Here is a 22921-nt window from a genome sequence, read left to right on the forward strand (position 1 = left end):
TGGCAAAAGGTGGGAGGGATCTGAATGGGTTCCTTTTTTTTTTTTTTTTGGTGCTTGCCATTTTGGCGCATGGTCACGAGTGACATATGATATCCAGCATGATGGAGGAGGGACGGACATACGCGCACACGAGTTTGTGTAGCAAATCTTTCGGTATGAAAGGAAACTAACTCAACGGCTTGAGGAAGACACGACGACGAAAGAACGATGTCAATACGATAGGAAAGCCCTGAAAAAACTTTGAAAAAAACGCAAATTCAAATGATATGTTTTATCCAAGCAAAGCGCTGCTGCTGCTGCCTATACACGCTTTTCTCTCTCTCTCTCTCTCTGTGCCATGCATTACAAGCCTTGCCCACCGCCCACTCTCAGAACGCCCGAACCACCAGAAAGAACTTTTTTCGTCGCAGCCGCTGTGCTTTGTACATACAAACCAAAAAAAAAAAAAACCAGGGTGGGAGAACAGAGCAGACCCTACAAACCTCACCCCCTCGAGAAAAACCGTTACCTACCACAGCCAAGTACCTACTACCTACTCCTCATCGCTCTCCTCCGCGCCCTTGGCCTCCCTCAACCTCTCGGCGTACTCCCTCGCCATGGCCTCGACGCGCTCCCTAGCCTTGGCGTCGCCGTTCTTCTCCTCCCACTCGGCCCAGCGGCGGAAGACGAAGCGGGCGCGGCGGGCCTTCATGCGGGCGCCGGCCATACGCTCATACAGGGCGCGCACGCTTTCCTTCTCGCCGCGGCTGCGCTCGAGGTCGACGAGCATGTCCCACAGGTCCCAGCGCTTGGGGAAGGTGGCGAGCAGGCCCTCGAAGACGGTGCGGCCGCGCTCGGGGTCGCCGTGGGGCGACGTGAACTCGAGCGCGCCGAACTTGGCGGCGAGGTGGCGGTGGTGGTGGGCGGGGACGGACTGCGTGGCGCGGGCGAGCAGGGCGCGGGCGCGGTCGGGCTGCGCTTGGGTCGTCATGGCGAAGGTGGCGTAGTTGAGCCAGAAGGAGGGGTTGGGGGTGATGGACTTGATCTTGGTCATGCGCTGGAAGAGGTCGTCGGCTTTCTGTGGTGGAGGGGGGCAGCGGTTAGCGTTCTGTTCTTGCGGTGGGATGATGGTGTGTGTGTGTTGGAAAGGGAACGTTGGGAGAAAAAACTTACACTGAGGCGGCCGGTGCTGGTGTAGATGGTGATGAGCTTGTTGTGCATCTCTTCCGGGTCGCAGTATTCGCACGCGCGCTTGAAGGTCTCGTCCACGGCGTCGTCGTTGCCCTGCTCAATCTCAAGGTTGAGAAGAGCGGTCCAGATGTTCATCTTCTCCTCCTGCTCGCGGATGTTGATCGTCTTGAGTGCGCGCTCGCCAATCTCGCGAGCCTTCTGGACCTCGTTGAGACCGATCTGGAAGGCCATGTACTGCATCCACAGGGTGCTGTTGTTCGGGTCTCCCATGAGAAGACGCTCGAAATCGGCAACCGACTGCGGGCCGTGAACGTCGAGATCGCCGGTGCGGTCCTCCTTGATGGTCGGCTTCTTGCTCTTCTTCTTTTTCTTGGACGTCGTATCGTCATCAGAGTCGTCCGCCTGTGCCTTCTGCTCCTTCTCTAGGGAGTTGCCGGTCCAGTCGAAGCCAGACGTGCTGAGACCGCCCACGGGCTTAGACGGAGCCGAGTCGACATCCATCTCGTCTGCAGACTCGTCATCATCCTCTTCCGAATCGCTCTCCATGTCCTTGACGTTGGAAAGATCGATCTCAGAATCATCCATCTCTTCGTCCTCGTCGCTGTCGTCCATATCGAGCTCGATACCACCTTCCTCATCGCTGTCCTCGGCATCAGAAGACATGTTCTTGAGATACGAGGCTTTAAGTCCAAAGTTAACTTTGCGCTTCTCCTTGTCGACCTTCAGAACAACAGCCTTGACAACATCACCCTCGGTGTACAGCTTCCGCACATCCTCGACAGCCTGATCGGCGATTTCGCTGCGATGGCACAGACCACTGACGTTCTTTGAGTTGTCGACGACGATGAAGACACCAAAGTCCTCCACCTTGCGGACCTTTCCGGTAATGATCATGCCAGCCTTCATATCCTCAAAGGTGACCGGCGGAACATAATCCTTGTCAAGCATGCTGGCCTTGAGCGAAATCTGCACGTGGTTCAGTTGCGGATCGACCTGGAGGACCTTGCCCTTGACCAGCTGATCAACTTCGAACGCTGACTTCCAGTCCTTGATAAAAGAGTCCGAGAGATCGGAGATGCGGACGAAAGCAGTGACGCTGGGCCCAAGGCTAACAAACAGACCCTTTTCAGCTACATTCTTGACGAAGCCACGCACCACGTCGTTGACCTTCAGATGCCTGATGTTGGGAACCTGGGGGTCCTTGACCGGGAGCGAAGAGCTGAGAATCTTGGACGGTCTCATTGTGACATGAACCCTCTTGTTGGGTGCGTCGACGTCGAGAACGCAAACACGAACGATGTCGTTCTTGCTGTAGATTGTGGGGTTGGCCTGCGCGTAGTCGTCGGTGAACTCTGTAAGAGTCACTGGTGCAGAAACGTTCTCGCTGAGCTGAACCATGATGCTGCGCTCCGAAACCTTGGTTACACGACCGGGAAGAATCATGCCAGGGGTAAGGTCCTTGATCGTAGTAGGCTTGACTGTAGAGTCCGAAGTCGCGGTAAGGTCGAGACGGTTGGCTGAAACATCAACATTCTTGACGCGAACCTTGATTGCGGAGCCAACTGGGAAGTTTGCCGCAACGTCGTTGAGGAGAGAAACATCATCCGCCAAATCCATAAAGTCGATACGGCCGCGAATGTTTGGAGTGATGTTGACCCAAACGCAGTTCTGAGCAATGTTGTTGACAAAAGCAATGTGAGAAGAGGCAACAGCCACCTTGTCTAGGGTGAGAAGGTCCGACTCCTTGGACAACTTGACAGCCTTGGCCGTCAGCTCAAATACCGGAACCTTGCTGGTGCGGTGGGAGATTGGAAGGAAACGGTGATTCCTCGCATCGTGGATTCCAATGATCCTGACTGGGATGTTTTGTCGAGCCTTGAACTGACGGAGAGGATGCTTGTTGTCCTTGATATGCTCATAGTCGTCGAAGGCCTCAGATACATCGACACGTCCAGAGATATTGTCAGCAAGCTGCACGTTCAGCTGGGTTTCCTTGACGGAAGTGATGCGTGCGGTGGTAAGCTTGCCAAACGAAAGGTCTGAAATGGTCTTGCAGCTCTCGTCGACCGGGTTGACCAGTGCATCGTCAGTCACGGGGCCCTTCGAAGCCTTCGACGAAGCCTTCTCGGATGATTGAGCATCCCTCATCGTGATGAGGAAGCGACGTTGCCTCTCATCAACATTGAGGACACGGCCAGTGACCGAAGAATCATTCCGAAGGCCATACCCGATCGTCTTCTGCATATCATCCTTCATCTGGGACTTCAGCAGCAAGCCAACCAGACCACCGGCAAACTCGACGAAGACACGCTGGTCGTCGATGTTGCGGACAAAGCCGCTGACCGTCTGGCCCTCCTTGACGTCTTCAAACTTTGTGGGTAAAGCGCCCGAGGTTGCAGCAGCGACCAGGCTGGGCTTGTTGGAAAGCGTAACCACAGGCCTCTTGTCCGACTTGGAAAGAATGACGAGATCTTCAAGAGTCTGTCCGACCTTGATTCTCTTCATCCTGGACTCCTCCTTCTTCTCGGAGCCGTCCGTGAGCTGGCCAAACTTGAGAGTGCCCTTGATGATTGTACCCTCGAGCTCCACGGTGATGTGCTTCTCAGACTTCTCGGAAACTACACCCTTGACGATGCTTCCAGCCGACAAAGAGTCGAAGCCTTCTTGCTGAGCTGCGGTACGGGAAGCAGGATCTCTACACGACAGAGTCATCTTGTCTTGCTCTGCATTGACCGAAAGGGCGTTAACTGTGACGGTTTGCCCGACGCGGAAATGTTCGGCAGGATCTTTGATGTAAGCCTCGCTCATTTCCGAAACAGGGAGGAATCCTCTGAGCTCTCCGTAAAACTGGACAATCGCACCCGCGGGGAGGATCTTGATGATGGTACCAGGAGCCTGTTCGCCGATCTGTACGTCGGAATAGTCGGCCCAGACGGGGGCGTCAGAGTTGACAAGGGTCTTCTTCAATGTGAGGCGAGTCTGACGCCTTTCAGGGTCGGTTGACAGTACCCTTGCGGTGACGGCCACTCCTTCCCTGTATTTCTTCTCGGGGTGTTGAAGATGGACATCAGCAATTTGAGTCTCCGGAACCAAGCCGTTGATTCCATCTGCGAGATTGACGATAACTACGCCAGAACCCCTGGCGGTGATTGTGACCTTCTCGACCTTTCCTTTGACGACCTCTCCGATTTTGATATCCTCAACACGAAGGAAAGGCTGGTCAAGGATCTTTTTCTCGAGCGAAATGATGTAGAGGCCGTCAATAGAGTTGTAGCCCACGACACGCGCACGGTGTGTCGAGTTGAGCTTGTAGGCACCGGAAGTTTCCGACAAAGTGTCGATCTTGTCGTCAGAAAGTCTGGAGATATGGGCGAAGCCCGGCACCCTCTTAACACCAACGTCCAAGAATGCTCCCAAGTTCGGCTCGATTTTGGTGATCTTGGCCTCCTCCACAATGGACGAAACCGGGAGCACGTCAAGCGGAGCCTTGGAATCAGCAGAGTGGCGTTCTGAAAGGGATAGAACGTGGTCAAGGAGCGAAACTCCCAGTTTGCGACGCTCCTCGCCTGGGAATGTGCAGATGATCCTGGCCTTCACTTTCTCGCCGATCTTGTACTTGGTAGTGAGGTCTTGCTGAGTCGAGCTCGCGCCGACATGGACGATATCAGCCGTAGCATCAATCAGACCCATGATGGTTCCAGCTAAACCGCTCCCAGTAACGTCGGTGATGAGAATTTCCACGGCAGTTCCGGGAGCGAAAACGTCGACAGTAGGCGCTTCAGTAAGGAAGTTGGCTTTCTTGACATTGCCGACTTTTTGGAAGTCCGCCGAAAGCTTCACGATCTTTCCATTGGAGCTCACGCCAGTGACCATGCAGAGGAAAACCGCGCCCTTCTCGACCTTGGCAAGATCGATGCCATGGCCGACCTCCTTCGATGACATGAAACCCTTGATGCTGCCATCAGCCAGACCGAGGTCCATCACCAAACCATGGTCTTCCACGCTAGCGACCGAAGCCTGTACCATTGCATTCGGCACAAGGTCCGACTTGGATATTCTGTTGTTCGAATCTTGAGGTTTCACCGAGAGCTCGATGCGCTTCTTGTTCTTTTGGCTGCCCTTGGCAGCGTCTTCGCCGGTGGAAGTGACCACGGCACGCAGGTACTGGCCAAGTCTGAAAATGTTCTTCAGCTCCACGTCTTCGTCTTCCGAAGAAGCGTCGGCATCCTCCTTCTCGTCCTGATCCAGCAGGGCTTCGATTCTCTCGGTGAATTGGTCGGAAACGGCAGTCAAGGGAACGAATCCGATGAGGTTGTTGGGGAGCGCAAGGGCGATGTCGCGGGAGGTAATTTGCGTGACCTGTCCGAGGATAGTTGAGCCGGGCGCCACGCGCTTGTAGCTCAGGCCCTCGATTTTGATTCCTGCCTCCTCTTTCTCAGCAGCATCGCTCTTCCGGCCCTTCGACTTCCTCTTCTTCTTAGTCGCCTTTTGTCCCTCGGCATCCTCCATGTCCACGTCGTTGTCACCGTCTCCACCCTTGCCCGCCTTCTTGTTTGACTGCTCGAAAAGGACGTCACGGGCGGCTTCATTCTGAATCTGCTTGTGCTCCAGAGGAGTGAGGACGCTAGCGCCACCACGGGGGAAAGACTGCTCCTCCTGCTTCAACACAGAGGCAACGGGCAGAGCCTTCTCCGCAGGCTTCGGCTTGGAGTCGTTCGGGGCGACATCGGATTTCCGCTGGCGCTTTGCGGCGCGCTCGTCGGCAGTATGCTTTGATTTTTTGGGGCCGGCGAGGTCGCTGTCGGCGCCGCGTTTTATGGGAGCCATGTTGAGGGAAAGAGGGAGGAAAATGGTCGACTGCCGCTCAGCAAACGGCGTGCAGGTCGGATGCGCGCATTGCGGGAACTTTTGCTGCAGCCAAAATTTTGGCGGCGCCTCGATTCTCCGGCGGGCCGGCCTCGGCGTCAGTGGCCGCATATCTTATCGGGCGGCTTGTTACTGGCCACATCAGTTTAAGGACTTGGCGTTGCCGACTCGGGCGCCACATCCTGGACGCGACAGCTTCGTTCTCGCGACGCGGCGCACACGGCTATTCCTTGCCCAATTCGGCCGGCGCTCCCTATTGCGCGCGTTTGCGAGCTGAGCTGAGCTAGCCGGGCCCCCACAGAATCCGGACCGCCGCCTCGTCATTGGAACGGGTCGCAACTGCCTTTCCCTTTGCTGCGGGAAAGTGGCGCTGCGCACACGCAAAACGCGGGACACGCGACGCGACTGTGGACCCGAGCAGGCCCAGCCGCCTCCCAGGCCGCACATCATCTCTTTTCCTGCCTCCGCCATCCACCCCAACTCCCGCCCACCATTGCTCATGAGCACCCTTTCTCCTTGCATTTCCTTAATCTAAGCAGCAATGGCGGATCCCACCGGCCTGCCCGTGTCCGAGGACGACCTGTTCGACCACTTACCCCCGTCTTCGCAATCGTTAGCATCGTCCCCTCCGCCGTCATCACCTCTCCGCAGCCGCAGCAACAAGATCAGGAAGCCCCCGCCTATTACTCCCAAGCGTTTCAACAAATTCTTCACTCCCAGGACCACCAGGAGCGGCACTGGCCACGGTGCATCCGGCCGCCAGTTGCGTGACATCACCCGCAATGCCGTGAACCGGAAAAAGGCCACTCCCAGGCGTACTGTCGTCTTCTCCGACACCAATGTCGCTGACTCCGAGAACTTCGTCACCCCTAAGCACCGTTCCGACAAGAAGAGGAAGCACCTGCCCTCTCCTGAGAGCTCTCCTATACAACCGTCACCCTCGAAGAAGGCCCGGAGTTGCATCCGTGCAGTCAATTTCGATATTGCGGAGGATGAGGACGAGGTAGCGTCGGATGCTGAGACGACAATTCTTGAGGAGAGCGATGAGGATGAGGAAGAGGAAGATGAGGTGGAGGTCTATCGCGAGCCAATCCGTCGTGCTCCAATTTCCAGCACTTCTGGTCGACTTCTTACTCGGACGTTCGGTGGTCGGTGTGGTGTAGGACGTGGCAAAATCTACGATCACTGTGGTGACTGGAGGGATCAGACGGCCAACTTCTACGCCAAGCCAGACGAGGTCTACTCTTTCGATGCCGATATCCCGTTCTGTGCTGCTTCTTGTAACAGTCAGTGGATCCTCATCACCACGCAAGTCTTGTTGAGCTAACATCCATCACAGCTAATTCCTTGGTTGCCATTGGAGACGAAGATGGAACCGTCGCATTTCTAGAGACGGCAAATGCTAGCACTCCCCCCTTCGACACGGCCCATGTCAAGTTCAGGCCACACACCAACGCTGTAATGGATCTTACCTTTTCCTCGGATGACCTTCTCCTTGCTACGGCCTCCGGAGACCAGACCAGCCATGTGATCGATGTCAAGACTCAACAGAGCGTTTTCATATTGGGCGGCTCTACTGGTCACCAATCGTCTGTGAAGCAGGTCCGCTTTCAGCCCGGTAACGACGATGTTGTCGTCAGCTCGGCTCGCGATGGCACTGTACAGATCTGGGACCTCAGGGTCAACGGGTCCAAGGGCGCTATTAGGAACCTTATCGGTTTCGATGGACAGTCCACGGTCCAAGAAAGCAACTGTCTATGCATTGGCCCGTGGAACTCCATTACCGGTGCCCACGCTGAGCGCCTCAGTGCGGGCAATGTAGCGTCGCATACAAATGCAGCACACAGGTACAGCACGATTACCAGCTGCGTCAATCTTCTTTGCTAATGTTCCAGCAGGGATGGCCCTTCAAAGGGTGAAGTTGCTAGCCGCCGGGGAGATGTATCAATCACCGCTATTTCATTCCTCAACTCGCCAGGCCGCGAACACCTCCTACTTACCGCATCTGAAGCATCTACAGCCGTAAAACTCTGGGATATTCGTGGCCGCTACAACCGTCGCGCAGTCCCTATTGCTACTACCCGTCAACCCGAGTCACACAGCAAGCATCGCCACTTCGGAATCAACTCACTTTCTCTCAATGGCAACGGCAGCCGTCTCTTTGCTCTAAGCAGGGACAACACTATCTACGCATACTCGACAAGTCACTTGGTTCTGGGTCATGCTCCTGAGCTTCTGGCCACCAACAGTGAGAAGAGAAAGTTTGCTAGCCCCGACAAGGAGGGCTTGGGTCCACTCTATGGCTTTAGACACCCCAGGCTTCACGCGACAAGTTTCTGGGTCAAGACTTCGGTTCGCAAAGCCAGAGGCGACAAGGAGGAGATGCTGGCTGTAGGCTCAAGCGACGGCTCTCCGATTCTGTTCCCGACCGACGAGACCATGCTCAAGCGCACTGTTGCGGAATCTTCCTCACGCCCATCCACATCCGACTCGACGTTTGCCGGACCTCGCTCGATTCTTCGCCGCAACATGCACTCCTTCCACGCTCGCATGAACGATACGGTACCCATCTACGACCGTGGAACGCCTCTTGTGCGCGGCCATTCGAAGGAAGTCACGGGCCTGACGTGGACAAGCGAAGGCGAGCTTGTCACCATTGGCGACGATTACACGGCAAGATGCTGGCGCGAGGACCGTGAAGCAGCGAGGGATCTCAGGATTGGCGGTGAGGTTGAGGGCAGGAGATGGAACTGTGGCTGGGCGGATGTCGGCGGCGACTATGATGATGATGAATGAAGGAGTGTCCCATGCTGGAACGATTACTGAGCTCGAGCATTGCTATCAACTCGGACGGAACAGTAGAGAACGGTCCTGTTTTACGATACTTGCGCCTATACCGATTGCTTGAAAGGCAGAAACCATCATTTGCGGAGGGAAGAAGGGTAAAAGTGGTGCCAAAGGCACATTTATGAGAAGTTTGGCAAGGGATTAAATGACGGCGTTGTTGAAAGATTTCTAATGAAAGATGGGAAGAGGGTTTTCTAAAGATTTGCGTCCGAAAGGGAAAGTCGAAAAGAAGATCCGGCGAGTGGAGGGAACAACCCATGGAATAAAACTCGGGAAGTGGCTACCTACGATGCTGTAATTGTTTGATACCCCGTAGAAGAGGTCGGTCGCGTTGGATAGCAGGGAGGAATATGCTGCGTGGATTTGCAGTACACAGGAGAATTGAGAAGGATATTCCTTGCCACCATGCCTCTGCTTCATGTGTACTTTTCTGAGATGTCTATTCCGAGTTCTTAGCGTTTGTGCATAGTTTTATTTCTTGCGCTCTTTTGGGTCCTGTTCCAGGATCAACACCGTCATAGCGCCGAGCTGTGCGTATTACCGGCCGAAGAACTGTAAGTACAAGCGACAAGAAACTGTCTTATTCAGTATAATAACACCGGTTGGAGGCACAGAGCACCGCCCAGGACGATACCGATACTAGCTCCAAAGCTTCCGAGAGTAATCTCCCTAAAGCACCGGCCTCTCCATTCGTAGCGCCAATGCTACGAAGAAAGCAAAGCGCCACCGGCGAGCTTCTGTGCGGGTGGAGCACTCAGCTGAAGAGTGGGTACCAACGGTATACCCCACCTATGGAGGGGGCGGCCCGCCCCGCCGGTCCATCCCCGCCTCATTCATCACTTCAACGTCCAAGACCAGTCAGCGAGCTACACCTCTCATAAGAAGACAAAAGGGTCCGAGGTCTATTCTAAGTGCAGAAAAAGGTGGCTACGACGCTGGCACCACCGAGCAAGCCCTCCGCGCGACCTGCCGAAGTGTAAATGAAGGTATCCATTGGCCCACATCGGTGAGTGGCATGGGGGCTTTTTGCCGTCCGTACATGCCGGAATGCGTTTTGGCTAAACGTGAAAGGAAGATGCTCCGTCAATTGTGTGCCGCGCTGCTAGGTTTGGGCAAGACCGAAATGAGAGTGATTGGTTGCAAAGGCGCAGTAGGTAGTAGGGCTGTGTGGGGTCCGCCGTTCACGACCGCGCACTACTGCTTACACACACCCTGCATGCGACCACACGCATATGAACTGGATAAGCGACAGGATGCCCTAGCCTAATCGAGGCATCAATTGTGACAAAAAAGGAAAGGAGTTAGGATTGGGCAAGACCGAAATGAGAGTGATTGGTGTGCAAGGCGCGCGCAGTAGGTAGGGCTGCGTGGGGTCCGCTGTTCACGACGCTGCACTACTGCATACACACCTTGCATGCACTACACGCATATAAACTGGATAAGCGACAGAACGCCGTAGCCTAATCGAGGCATCAATTGTGACAAAAAGGGAAGAAAACAATGCAGGCCAGCGCGGAAGGATGACGTATCTGGAAATATAAATCCGGACACGCCTCCGCACACCACCCTCTGTCTGCCACCGGGTCAGAAAAAACACGCATACCTACCTTACCACCAAGAAGAAGAAGAAGAAAAAAAAAAGCGATGGCACCACCCTCACCAACCGACCTCGACGCCCTAATCGTCGGCGGCGGCTTCGGCGGCGCATGGCAGCTGCACCGCCTGCAACAGCAACAACACCAAGAAGGACACCCCGCGGTCCGCCTCGTCGAGCGCGGCGGCGGCTTCGGCGGCGTGTGGCACGCGAACCGGTACCCAGGCGCGCGCGTCGACAGCCCCGTGCCGCACTACGAGTTCTCCGCCCCGCGCGACGCCCTCTGGGAGACGTGGCGGCAGTCGGGCGGCTGGCGCGAACGCTTCCCCGACGCGGGCCAGCTGCGCAAGTATTTTGAGCATGTGGATGAATCGTTGGGGCTGAGCAGGGATGCAAGGTTTGGGACAGAGGTGACGGGGGCGACGTGGGAGGAGGGGGAGGGGAGGTGGGTTGTGAGGACGACGACGCGGGGGGAGGAGGGGGAGGAGGTGGTGAGGACGAGGTTTTTGTTGCTGAATGTCGGGTTTGCGGCGAAAAGGTATGTGCCGGATGTTAAGGGGTTGGAGGGCTTTGAGGGCAGGTGGTTGCATTCGGCGGAGTGGCCCGAGGAGGGCATTGAGCTGGAGGGCAAGCGCGTCGCTGTCGTCGGGACGGGTGCGACGGCGGTGCAGTTGGTGCAGGAGTTGGGCAAGACGGCGGCGCAGTTGACCGTCTTTCAGCGCACGCCGAATCTCGCGTTGCCCATGGGCCAGAAGCGGCTGGATCGTGACGACGAGGACGACGACGACGAGGAGGAGGTCAAGAATAGCGGCAATAGCAGCGACAGCGGCGACAACAGCAACGGCAGCAGCAGCGAAGTGGAAGTGGAGGAAGAACCGCTCCGATCCAAACGCGCCGGATACCCCTCCTCCCTCTACGCCTCCCGCACGCAGTCCTTCCCCGGCTTCGACTACAACTTCCTCCCGCGCCTCACCTTCGACGACGACGCGGACCAGCGCCGCGCGACGTACGAGCGGCTCTGGGCCCAGGGCGACTTCCACTTCTGGCTCGCCAGCTACGCCGACATGCTGGCCGACCCGCGCGCCAACGCCGAGGCGTACGCCTTCTGGCGCGACAAGACGCGGCCGCGCATCGCCGACGAGGCGCTCAGGGAGAAGCTGGCGCCGATGCGGCAGCCGCACGCGTTCGGCTGCAAGCGCATCTCGCTCGAGGACGGGTACTTCGAGACGTTTAACAGGGAGAACGTGCGATTGGTGGATTTGAAGGAGACGCCGATCGTGGAGGTGACGCCGAGGGGGATTCGCACGGCTGCTGCCCCTGTTCTCGCTGCTGCTGGTAAGGACGGTGGCGGGGAGGGTGGTGGTGGTGGTGGTGGTGGTGAGGGCGAGGAGCACGCGTTCGACTGCATCGTCTTCGCCACTGGCTTCGACGCCATAACCGGCGGCATCTCGCAGATCGACATTCGCCGCCGCAGCGCGGATGGTGCCACCACTGCATTGGGCCAGTCCCTCAAGGAGAAGTGGGACCGCGCCGGCGCGCGCACGTATCTCGGCCTCGCCTGCGCCGGCTTCCCCAACATGTTCTTCACCTACGGCCCGCAGGCCCCGACGGCCTTCTGCAACGGGCCGACATGCGCGGAGATGCAGGGCGATTGGATCGTGGGGCTGATGCGGCACATGCGAGAGAAGGGACTGGAGAGGGTCGAGGCGAGGGAGGAGAGCGAGGAGGAGTGGGTACGCCTGGTGGATGAGCTTGCGAGGAAGACGCTGTTGCCGGAGACGAAGAGTGTGAGTGGTCATCTTCTTCTTCCCCCTATCGTTTTGGGTGGCTGATATGTGTATGCTGACTTACGCTGAAGTGGTATATGGGAGATAATATCCCGGGTAAGAAGAGGCAGCCGTTGCTATTTCTAGGTGGCGTGCAGACGTACTATGCCCGCCTGACGGAATGCGCTGCCGAGGGGTATGCGGGATTCGAGTTCAAGTGATGGACTGGGTTACAGGGCTTTCAGTGTATTTCAATTGATCACTATCACCGATCTTCTCATGATAATTCCGCACAAGGGGAATATGTTGCAGAGTGGTCTCAAGAATGATACATACAAGGGTCGACACCACCCTTACAGCCGTTGCGAAAACCTCGTCGCCGCAATATCAAACTCTTTGTAACCGCCGAAAGCACCATCCGGCGCCCCCGATCCACCACCGCCACCACCACCGCGGCTGCTCTGCATATCAACAGCCTCGCCCGGCCCACCTTCCTCCAGCCTCGTCTTCAAAAACATGCCCTCGCACGTCTTGTACGCAATGCTACACGGCCCCCTCGACTCCCCAGCGCCGAACTGCGCCGCCTGGAGCGCGGCGTTGTCGTGTCGGTGCTGATCAGGAACCACCGATTCCGGCTCGAAGAAAAACTGGACGCGGCGCCGCTCCGCCGGCAACAGCGGCACGGCATCCCCCTCGCCGCCGCCGTGCAACCCCTCCTCCCCCCCTTCTTCGATCTTAATGATCGCCCTCGCCACGCGCGCCGCTCGCCTCGAGTCAATCACGCCCTCCCGCCTACGCAGCCGCTCCAGCAGCGCGACGGCCCGGCGCCGGAGGCGCGGGTGGCGGCATTTGAGCGCGGTGAGGTAGAGCGGGCTGACGAGCTCGGCTTCGAAGGAGAAGGTTTCGTTGCCGTTGCGCCCGCGTTTTTGGGCGACGATCAGGTCCTCCGCCACGGACACGATCTTGGCGAACTCGGCGAAATGCGGGTCCCACGCGCACTCGGTGTTGGATGTCAGCAGCGCGGTGAAGGTGTGGGCCATGTAGAAGTGCGTTTCGAGGATGGCGAGGCCTTGTTCGATGGTTTGGGCGCTGTGTGGAGGGGCAGGAGGTGAGGAGGAGGTTAGGTGCGAGCGCAGGAGGGAGAAGCGGCGATACCATTTCGATGTAAGGAGCTCGAGCCGGACTTGGCGGATGATGTCGGCGGTGGAGAGCGTGCCGGTGTACTTTGCGGGCGTGATGGACCAGACGAAGCGCATGCCGTCGTTCATGAGGTCGGTGAGGCCGTCTCGGGCTTCTGAGAGCGACGTGAAGCGACTTAGGTCGTCTGTGTCTGTGCTCTTCAAGTGGATTACTGGCGTCACTTCTCCGATGAGGTTGGAGAAGATGGACAGCCGGCAGAAGATGGGCGCGAGGTCGTCATGGATGGTTTGTATGTCCGGGTGGTGGTGGTTTGGCCCGTTATCAAAATGGTCTTTGAAAGCGCGAAGGATGTGTAGGCCAGACACCACGTGTGCCATGGCAGACTTGCTGTCTCCGTGGACGAACTCGAGGCATGTGAACAGCAGACATGACGATAGGTGGATCAGAGCAGACTGTGCAGAGCCGGACTTCTGTTGGTAGAGATGCTGGATCGCCCTGTTGTAGTGTAGGAGGATTGGGGCCTTTCCCATTGGTTGACTCGAGCTTGCTTGCTCATAGGCCGAGCTAAGTGCAATAAGGGCATGGCGGATTGCGGGTTGGCCGTGGCTAAGCTGAAGCACGGTCCGATACCAAAAGCCTTCTTCCAACCACCCTGAAAGATTTGCGGCGGCGCAGGATGCGAAGAAATCCAATGCTCGACGCTCATCGGCTTTTTCTGGAAGGTCGAATAGTTGACGGGAAGCCGAAGCGTTGACAGTGACCTCTTTCGAGGGGCCAGCATAACCGAGGCACATGCGGCCGCCTCTAACGCATCTGTTCCCCGAGGCATTCTGGTCAAAACACACCCAAACAGTGACTGCGGAAATACTGCCGCACTGGACTACTCACGTTTGACATTCAGGTTTCCGCTTGTCGCATCTCACGCTTCGGTTGCTATAGGGGCGATCAGCTCGGGCCCTCACTTTCTTTGGGTCTAGAGACGTACCGGCAAGTGATGCAGGCATCGAATACCTCTGCAAGTCGCCTGCGCGCCGGCAGTCTTGATTTCGTTTGGGCGGTTGGCGCGGCCATGTGGTTCGAATTGTGGACGGCAGGGCAACCGTAGTAAACACTTCCACCCCGCTTATTCCCCTCAGGCTTGCGAGGACTATACCTTGTTCAGAAAAGCGCATTGGCTGCTAGGCAGACTGTGGTTAGAACTATTTCAGCCACATCGGTGCTCAATCACATTCTACTGCCTCAGCGACATGGTGGTCTCTGCTTGGCGTCAGCACCGTCGTTACATTTGCCAACGTAAAAATAAAAAGCAAAAAGCAATATTCGCAGTGGCTCCAGCCAACCGCTCAGCTCGATCCCCTTGCGGCCTCCCATGGGCGGACAATATCATCACCCGACGACACCGCAATTGCAATTCACGTTCAATTTTGGCAACGCATCGTGACAAATACCCCGGACTGGGAGATTTTGAAACACATCTAAGCATTTTACAGTGACTCCAATGCCATCAGTACCGCCTGGTTGATCCTCCAATTATGGGCTGGGATGTATAAAGAAAACAAGCATGTCTCTGCTCACTCCTGATCAGCATAGTTTCTCCAAAACTCCTCGGTCTCGGCAGGGTAGGCGGTGCGGTAAAAGTCGAGCATCCAGTCGGGGGCGTGCTTCTCGGCGATGTTGAGCCAGTACTCCATCTCCTTGCTGCGGTCGCCGACGCCGGCGAAGTGGACGAGGAAGTCGCCGCGGCGGGTCTGGAAGGGCTCGAGCTTCTCGTCGTCGCGGCCCTGGTAGGCGTTGAACCAGCGCTGGGGCACGTAGACGGTGTTGTCGCGGAACTTGTCCTCGTCGAGCAGCTTCTCCATGGCGCTCTGCTCGGTGAAGCGCAGCTCGACGTCGGGCCGGTGGTAGGGGAAGCCCAGGATGTCGCTGAACAGCTCGACCGCCCACTCGTTGACCCGCACCAGGAACACGCCGTTGTTGAGCCCGTTCCAGTCCTTCGTCACCACCATGTGCACGTCCTCCTCCTCTGCGGGTGGCAGGAACGCCTCGACCGGCACGCACGGGTTGAGCACGATGGTGTCGCGGTCCACCCAGAGCAGCCACTGCAGCCGCTCGTCCTTGGGCTTCCGCAGCTCGTCCAGGATCACCGACAGGATGAAGGCCGGCTTGTTCCAGAGCCCTTCGACGAGCTGCTGCCGCAGCACGAGCGGCGTTATGCCGTGGATTCGGTTGTGCATGTCGTGCGAGCGCCGAGCCCGTTCGTATGTTGGCCGCATCTTGCCGAAAAACGCGGTGCACTTCCCGATGCGCGTGTTTGAGGCCCACGTGGAGTTTTCGCGTACGGAGTCTAGCTGGCATAGCTTTGCTTCTGGGGGAAGTGGGTCTGCGGTTGGCCTAGGAAGAAGTCTGGGGTCATGGTTAGCACTGGTGGAATGGCTGGGCGCGCGGGGAATCACTGACGGAATAACGGCGTATCGCCTTGTGAATATTGCTAGGCCCATAATCATGCAACCAACAATGGAAAGGAGTGGAAGGAGCTTCATGCTTAGTAGACGACTTGTGTAAGATCAAGTTCTTAAAGCACGTGCGGACGATGGTCGTGCGGGCTGCGAGATAAACGGGTTTCGAAAGGAGATAGGCTGACTTATCTACCAAAATCTCCAAGTCATTGCTAGAGGGAGTAGGAACGGTGTAAAAACGGCGGGCACGATGCTTTTTGGAAATAACTTGACTGGTTGGGGCCATACCACTCTTGTTGAATCCCCTTGGCTCGTTGGATGGTTTAGGGTCCCCATTCTGATATTTTCGCCCTTCCTTCCCGAAGTACAGCGAGACCATTCGACACTATTTAATGATGACAGGGGATGGGCTTTATTTGTTGCCGGAATCGCCCGAAAACTTGTTGATGACGCTTGACAAGCATGATGCAGTGGGAGTCAAGCCGCAAGATTCCCTGCCTACTTACGTATACCTCTGATCCACGTCAGGGTCAGTAGATCCACAGCCTGTAGCCTTGTAGCATTGCACGCCAAACCAAGAAGACAGAACATCAGCGAAAATCCCCGCATCAGACCAAGGGCTGCAAGTCCCGCCCTTCCAAGCTCTGTCCAGCTCCGCCCAACCCCCACTAGCGCACTCCAGCCCAATCGTTTCGGCTTTTCCGTCTTCTCATTACCCGCTCTGCTAAGTATTCGTAATTACGTGACGTTCATACTCGCAACGCCGCTCGCCGCTCACAATGCCGCCCGTAGCAACGCAAGCAACGACGCACGTAACGCCCTACATGAGTCGGCCATGAATTAAGCCTTCTTGAGAATTTTACGAGTCGTTCAAAGTCTAAAATCTTAATTGAATAGCATTATGTTCTAGAAAGAGCTTTCTATCGAGTATATGGCGCACAGACCAAGTATGATAAGGTAGCTAATGTGCAATACACTTAAAGTCCTTGTAGCGTAGCCAGTAAAGATCCAGATAGCAAATGCCCTTAAATGTAGCTAATAGTAGCGTAAAGGTCTTGGCGGCCGGGGAATTTGGTGACAAAAGGAATGCGCTACACCGAGCCATCGGTGAGGCCGTCCAGTTGGCCAACGACTACGCGAACTCTAGCCTCATGATCTACGTACTTCGCGGCGCCTCTTACGGAAGCGGCTCCCTTAAAACTCCGGCAGAACATCTGCATCGCAATCTCCATACGCTTTCCACAAGATACGTACCACTGGCTTCAGAGATCTCTCTTACTCGAGTCACATATCACCACCGGATCATTGGATGATGGAGAGGGAAGAGCAAGAAAGATGGGGGAAAAAGCAGAAAGGAAGAACGCCGATGATATGTTCCTGGTCTAGAAAAAGACATTACGCGAGAATCCACCCGGCCCGACACACTTACATACACACATACACGCTAAGCCCACGCGATGGCTTTTTTTTATCCATCACTCCCGGACACGCCAACAAACTCCACAAACTTTCGCCCGCGCTTCCCGTCCTTCCCGTCCAACGCTCCCTCCACGTCCGCCGCCGCCGCCCTGCCGCCCGCCCCAGCCTCGTCCGCAACGTCCACGGCGACAATCCCGTCGTCATCGGAAGAGGCCGCCACCGCCACCGCCGCACCGCCGCCACCGCGGCCGACGTCCTGTCGCCGGCTCCCAGCAGCAGAAACCTGCTCCAGCTCCAGCTCCATCTGCTGCTGCCTTCCTCCGCGCCGGCCGCCTCCGTCGTCGACGTTTGTGCTTTTGACGGCGGTGGTGTTGTTTTTGCGTTTCTTGTCGGCGGAGGCGGAGGCGGAGGAGAAGGAGGCGGAATTGGGATTGCCGATGGTGAGAAGGAGGGTGCTATCAGCGCTGCTAGTGCCGAAGGCGTTGATATTGTCGCCCACGTTGATTTCGGCGTCGTGGTGCGAGGCCGAGGCGGCGGCGCGGACGAGCTTGGCGATGAGGTCGGCGAGGGCCATCTCGATCGAGAGCTTGATCAGGTAGGCGAGGGGGTGGAATTGCACGTAGACGAAGGGGTTTTTGAAGAGCATGGAGAGGATGATGGCGACCTGGTTGGCCGGTTCGTCAGTATGGAGGGGACTATTGGCGGGGCTTGGCGGGGAACTGATGTCTGGATATCGGGATACTTACGTCCATGAAGACGGACACGACGGCCATGGCGGCGTTGGTCCAGAACAGGGTGGTGTACTTGTGCAAGCCCATGGCGATCAGGTCGCGGCGGACCATGCGCAGGAAGTAGAGGTTGAGCGAGCCGTCGAGCAGCAGGAAGAGGCCCTTGGTGACGGGGTCCCAGATGCGGTTGAGGCGGACGTAGGTCGCGGAGCGCTGGAGCTGGGCGGGCAGCCAGATGCAGAAGACGCTGACGTTGATGACGCCCACGTAGGCGGCGACGCACCACTTCATCTTGCGCACACGGCGCTTGTCCGGCACCAGCAGGCCCACGCGGTTGACGATGATCTGCAGGATGACCTGGATCTGGATCACCCAGAAGACGAGCACGAAGAAGAAGAACCAGAAGCTGGGGAGCAGCGGAGAGCAGGCGCAGGCGTGTGTCAGTGATTTCCGTTGGGGTGCTTCGTTGCTGTTCTTACCTCGGCGGAATCATGCCCATCATGAAGAACCAGCCGAAGAAGCCGATGATGAAGCTGGCGACCAGCTCGGCCCAGACCATGGCAATGTACACGGTGAGGTGTTTCCTCCGGCGGCGCATCTGCAGCGTCTGCCGGAGCGCGGTTCCGGCCGCGAAGATGGACCATCCGAGCGAGAAGCCCCAGACGAGACTGACCACGGCCAATTCGGCCGGCGTCACTTCATAGAACCTCCACCCCGGCGGCACGAGCGTGCCCGTCATCTCGAGGAGTCGAAAGAATCATTAGGGGAGTGCATCGCAAGGGAACAGAGAGTTGGAGGGTCAGCCGCGTTAGCCTAGGCTTTTAGCGCCTGATTAACCTTCACGTTCCTCTCCTCCGTAAGCAATCAATCCCGATCCTGTCCGCTCTACGGCCTAGCCTCTTCAGCGGAAGTTAGTGCGGGGCGGTACCAAAAACGCAGGACTGTCGTCTCAAATCCGAGAAAATCCGAGACATTTGGCCATCAGTGACGATGGCGACTCACAAAGCACCCCGCTTGCATCGAGAATACTGATGGGTGCATCGACCATGCTGCCGGATGATGAGAGATGTTGCAGCAGGAGAAACCGTTAGTACGAAGGCAGTTGCTGCAACCAAAAGGGTGAGTTTTTCGGGCAGGGATGTTTCCCAAGTAGGTCTCCTAGAGCTGTGTATAAGCTCTCGGCATGCAAGAGGCGCTCGGGTGCTTGGCTCGGCAAGTCGGGGCGGTCTTCCCCGTTCAACGCATCCAAGTTGTGAAAGTCATCGGGAGAGAAATGCATGACTGTCGATGGACGAGCTTGGAGGAAGAAAGTAGGAGGATGGCATGGAGATTGATTTTTCTGACGTTGAAAGCGGGGTTGCAGGTTATTAATATTGACCAATAGGGGACAGGGTCGGTTGGTAGATGGAAGAGGAAGCCGGGAAACCGGCAAAGTAGGCCGGCTTGGCCGAAGGCGAAGCGAAGGCGAAGCGAAGTGGTCATATGTTGATGGTTCGCGTGCGTTCAGATGCAACTGTAGTATGTAAGAGGTGGCTACACAAGCCACGAGTGGCAATTGTAGCGAGCTGTTTAGCGGCTAATACATCGGCAAACCTAGAGGTAAGAAGCCTATAGCATGGCAACAATAACAGACATGTGAAACGTTGCAACCATCATAGTACCTAGCTCATCTGTAGTACTGGTTGAACAGCTGACTCGGTCGACGGTGAAGAGAAAGTTCGAATGAAGCGGAGCGTTGCGGGCGATCGCCCCGGCAGAAGGGGCGTGCTGATCGTTGCTATTCCGGGCCCCTTGAGTTCCTCGAAGCAGCTGCTTGTCCGGCGGCGCCTAAACGCCCAGACCACGCCATGCTATCGACTCGCTTCGGGCCGCGTGGTCTGGCTGGCCATCTTGCTTCCGCAGGGCTGCTCAACGAATTCTAATCATCCTTTCAGGGGGGAAGGATTTGCTGGCCGGTGATCTGAGCTGCGCAACGCCTCACGGAACGAGCCAGAGCCGTCGCCCGCTGCGCCGCTCCCGCGGGTCGTGTTCGAAGAGCGAACGGAGCGCGGGAGTCTGGCGGAAAGTGGGTGCGGCGCGCGCACGGGGCGGGGATCCTCTTGCAAATGCAGGCAACACAACGCACCTGCACCTTCTTTCATATGAACGGAACAACACCCCGCCGCTGAGGTGCCGCAAGCCTGCAGCTGCTCCCGCCCATCCAAGCAACACCTCGCCGCGGTGGCGCTCCGTCCCAACGTCATCTAAATGTCCCAGACCCAGACCTCGCTGTCGAGAATGTCGCGGCACAAGACGCGCAGCTCCAAGCCCGACTTCAACATCGTGCCCTACCGCTGCGCCGCCGCGCGCCAGGGGGGAGCGGGCCCGTCGTCCGCCCAATCCGCCCAAGCCTCGTCGCGCTTCCTCTTCGTCGAGGTCCACGGCCCGCACCGCACCCACCGCCAGGCCCTGCGCTACGACCGCTCGACCCAGGAGCTCAAGAGCCATGTCATGCTCGTCACCAGCGAGCGCAAGCGCAAGAGTCGCGCAAAGGGCGCCGACGACGATCGCCCAGCGCCGGCGCGCCTGCCCCCGGATTGTCCAACCGGCATCATCTCGGACATTGACACGCACCTTATTGATCCTTTCGACGTGCTGCCGGTAGAGGGCAGTCCCAGGCTGCATGAAGCCATGCGATACTGTGCGTGCGAGCCCGCCCTTCCCGTTGCCGTTGCTGACTCGCCCAGTCTTTGAGAATTACCCCGGCCCCACGCCCATGACCGACGGTTCGTGCCTGCCCGCTCTTGCTCTTCGCTCTTTCCCTTCCCCACCGCCACGTGCTAACTGGAAAAAGATGTCTTCGTCTGCGACCGCAATCGCTACACGCGCGAGCGCGTCGAGTGGAACAACACCGAGTACCACCTCTGCTATGGCGAGCCCGCCGGCTATTACATGACCCTCTTCGTCTACGACATCCTGCAGAGCCTCTCCAGCAGCGCCGAACAGCTCAGCGTCCCCGCGAGCAAGTACCTGACCGCATGCATCCGAGCCGTGCGCGAGGGCATGCCCAAGGAGGGCTCAGACACCCCCATCACCGACTCGTTCGTCTGCACCGTCGGCGGATTGAGTGTCGTCGAGGTAAGCTGCCCCCCGTGCCCCCTATGCCACTCAGCTAAAGGCGCGTAGGTCTTCATCGGAAACTGGGCCGAAGCCGAGAGCCACATGAACGGCATGCTCGCCCTCGTCGCTGCTCGCGGCGGCATCTTCACTTTTTCTCACCTCGCCCAGCGCACCATCAAGTGGATCGAGTTCCTCTGCTGCGCCGCCAACGCCTGCGCACCCACCTTGCCGCCGCTGCCGCGCCTGCCGCTCCCCAATCAGCTCGAGGACCTGGCCCGCACCGCTTACTCCCGCTCCATGGAGCTGCTTCCGCGCGTCTTCAGCGAGGACAAGGAGGGCACCGGGGAAGACGAGGATGACGACGAAGACGCCGAAATTCTCGGCACCGACGCCGACGATTACTACTACTACGCCGAGCTCGGCACCATCATGCGCGAACTGCATGAGGTCAGCATCGGCAGCACCCTGTTCCGCGGCAAGGCCGTGGCCGCCGCCCTGGACGATGTCGAGCACCGGCTGCTGGAAGAGATGGTACGACGACAACAGCTGCATCAACGCCAACAGCAGCGGCAACAGTCACCGCACTCGCCGGCGTCGCTCGTCGAGGCAACCATCAGCGTGGACACGGCCTTCGACGCGGTGCTGCAGGCGGCGCAGATGTTCGTCTGGGCCGCGCTCAACCCCGGGCCGCGGGAGATGGCGGCGCACTTCGTCTTCGTCGGGCGGCTGCGCGAGCTGCTCGACCAGGTGCCCGAGCATGAGCTGGTGGAACGCTGGCGGGAGACGGCGTCGTCGGCGGACAGCCTGCTCTGGGTGCTGTTCGTGGGGTGGGGCGTGGCGTCGCAGCAGCAGGGCGGCGTCAAGGGCGCCATGGCAGTGGCCATGTGGTATATCGAGCGCATCTTCGCGACGATGGAGGCGTTGGGGGTGGGCGAGGAAGAGGAGCTGGCCGAGGTGCTGAAGCGGTTTCCTTGGGTCGACGGCTTCTGCCGCGGGCCGTGCGGGGTGCTGTGGAATATGTACGTACACAGGCAGACGGCTTTGGGGTACATTCAATATCAAAGTTGAAGGCTTTAATGTGATGGTGCACAGATGATATCCGGTGAGTAAGCGCATGTGTTTTATCACGGCGCAGTGCTGACGCCCAGAACGAAGCGACTGTCAGCCCGAGGTCCGAACGGCCCAACGTCATCAACGACACTGCGAGTCGGTGAGAGCGTCGATGGAACGGTGGTAAAGGGAAAAATTGCACGGCTTGTGGAGACCTTAACGGCCTTCGATTGCCGACATTGCCCGCATCCGTAGGCACATCTGGAGGACTGTCGGACGAAACGTCGGCATTATCCGGATCTGCCTACATATCGGGGAAGCCTGAGCGGGAAAACGGCGGGGGTTGCTGCGGTTTCGGGCATGGGATCTAATCTGTCGGCATTTGCTCCGGAGGACAAAGGCCGCGGGGCCCCACCCAAGGCCTCCTGCCGCGCTAGCACTGGCCGCTGATCCCCCAGCTGGAGACGAGCCGTTGGCGCCTCAATGCTTGTCCATCTTTGGCCTGGCTTCATGAGCTCGTCTCGGGGGCGGAGGCGCTCTTGGGGTTGCTTGTGGCGGACTCGGGCTCGTTCCGACGTGGATTCCGTCTCTCAGTCCAGGCACCTCACGCCTCAAGGGGCCGGGAATAGCGTCGTCCCTGCATCTAGAGTCGGCAAGCCGAGTACAAGCCGAGATCAACATGCAAACTTCCGGGTTCCCCACAGTCAAATCCCCAGTGACGCCATAGGGTGCCATCGAACGGTGCGAATTGCCCCGAGTCTGCTGCTATAAAGCAAAATGTCATTC

At 57.7% G+C, this 22921-nt stretch overlaps 7 protein-coding genes across 7 annotated transcripts; 3 read left to right on the forward strand and 4 right to left on the reverse strand.

Moving 5' to 3' along the window:
- Window positions 1-532: 532 nt before the first annotated feature.
- On the reverse strand, window positions 533-5997 carry RRP5 (rRNA biogenesis protein rrp5; the record flags this gene model as incomplete). Its single annotated transcript, XM_066774132.1, has 2 exons — window positions 533-1057; window positions 1153-5997. The coding sequence occupies 2 exons, from the start codon at window positions 5995-5997 to the stop codon at window positions 533-535; spliced, it is 5370 nt and encodes a 1789-aa protein (XP_066636699.1).
- Window positions 5998-6577: 580 nt separating this feature from the next.
- On the forward strand, window positions 6578-8832 carry SLS55_002652 (uncharacterized protein; the record flags this gene model as incomplete). Its single annotated transcript, XM_066774133.1, has 4 exons — window positions 6578-6636; window positions 6688-7322; window positions 7376-7883; window positions 7935-8832. The coding sequence occupies 4 exons, from the start codon at window positions 6578-6580 to the stop codon at window positions 8830-8832; spliced, it is 2100 nt and encodes a 699-aa protein (XP_066636700.1).
- Window positions 8833-10527: 1695 nt separating this feature from the next.
- SLS55_002653 (uncharacterized protein) lies at window positions 10528-12464 on the forward strand (the record flags this gene model as incomplete). The annotated part of the gene is made up of 2 exons (XM_066774134.1): window positions 10528-12264; window positions 12402-12464. The coding sequence occupies 2 exons, from the start codon at window positions 10528-10530 to the stop codon at window positions 12462-12464; spliced, it is 1800 nt and encodes a 599-aa protein (XP_066636701.1).
- Window positions 12465-12596: 132 nt separating this feature from the next.
- Window positions 12597-14177, reverse strand: SLS55_002654 (uncharacterized protein; the record flags this gene model as incomplete). Its single annotated transcript, XM_066774135.1, has 1 exon — window positions 12597-14177. The coding sequence occupies one exon, from the start codon at window positions 14175-14177 to the stop codon at window positions 12597-12599; it is 1581 nt and encodes a 526-aa protein (XP_066636702.1).
- Window positions 14178-14954: 777 nt separating this feature from the next.
- Window positions 14955-16303, reverse strand: SLS55_002655 (uncharacterized protein; the record flags this gene model as incomplete). The annotated part of the gene is made up of 2 exons (XM_066774136.1): window positions 14955-15731; window positions 16298-16303. 2 exons carry the CDS (start codon window positions 16301-16303, stop codon window positions 14955-14957), a joined length of 783 nt encoding a protein of 260 aa, XP_066636703.1.
- Window positions 16304-17307: 1004 nt separating this feature from the next.
- Window positions 17308-18725, reverse strand: SLS55_002656 (uncharacterized protein; the record flags this gene model as incomplete). Its single annotated transcript, XM_066774137.1, has 3 exons — window positions 17308-17922; window positions 18005-18392; window positions 18466-18725. 3 exons carry the CDS (start codon window positions 18723-18725, stop codon window positions 17308-17310), a joined length of 1263 nt encoding a protein of 420 aa, XP_066636704.1.
- Window positions 18726-20233: 1508 nt separating this feature from the next.
- On the forward strand, window positions 20234-22153 carry SLS55_002657 (uncharacterized protein; the record flags this gene model as incomplete). The annotated part of the gene is made up of 4 exons (XM_066774138.1): window positions 20234-20666; window positions 20713-20751; window positions 20820-21103; window positions 21152-22153. 4 exons carry the CDS (start codon window positions 20234-20236, stop codon window positions 22151-22153), a joined length of 1758 nt encoding a protein of 585 aa, XP_066636705.1.
- Window positions 22154-22921: the final 768 nt, after the last annotated feature.

The sequence above is a fragment of the Diplodia seriata genome, assembly GCF_021436955.1.
Source record: "Diplodia seriata strain FDS-637 chromosome Unknown scaffold_2, whole genome shotgun sequence".
NCBI classification, from domain to species: Eukaryota; Fungi; Ascomycota; class Dothideomycetes; order Botryosphaeriales; family Botryosphaeriaceae; genus Diplodia; species Diplodia seriata.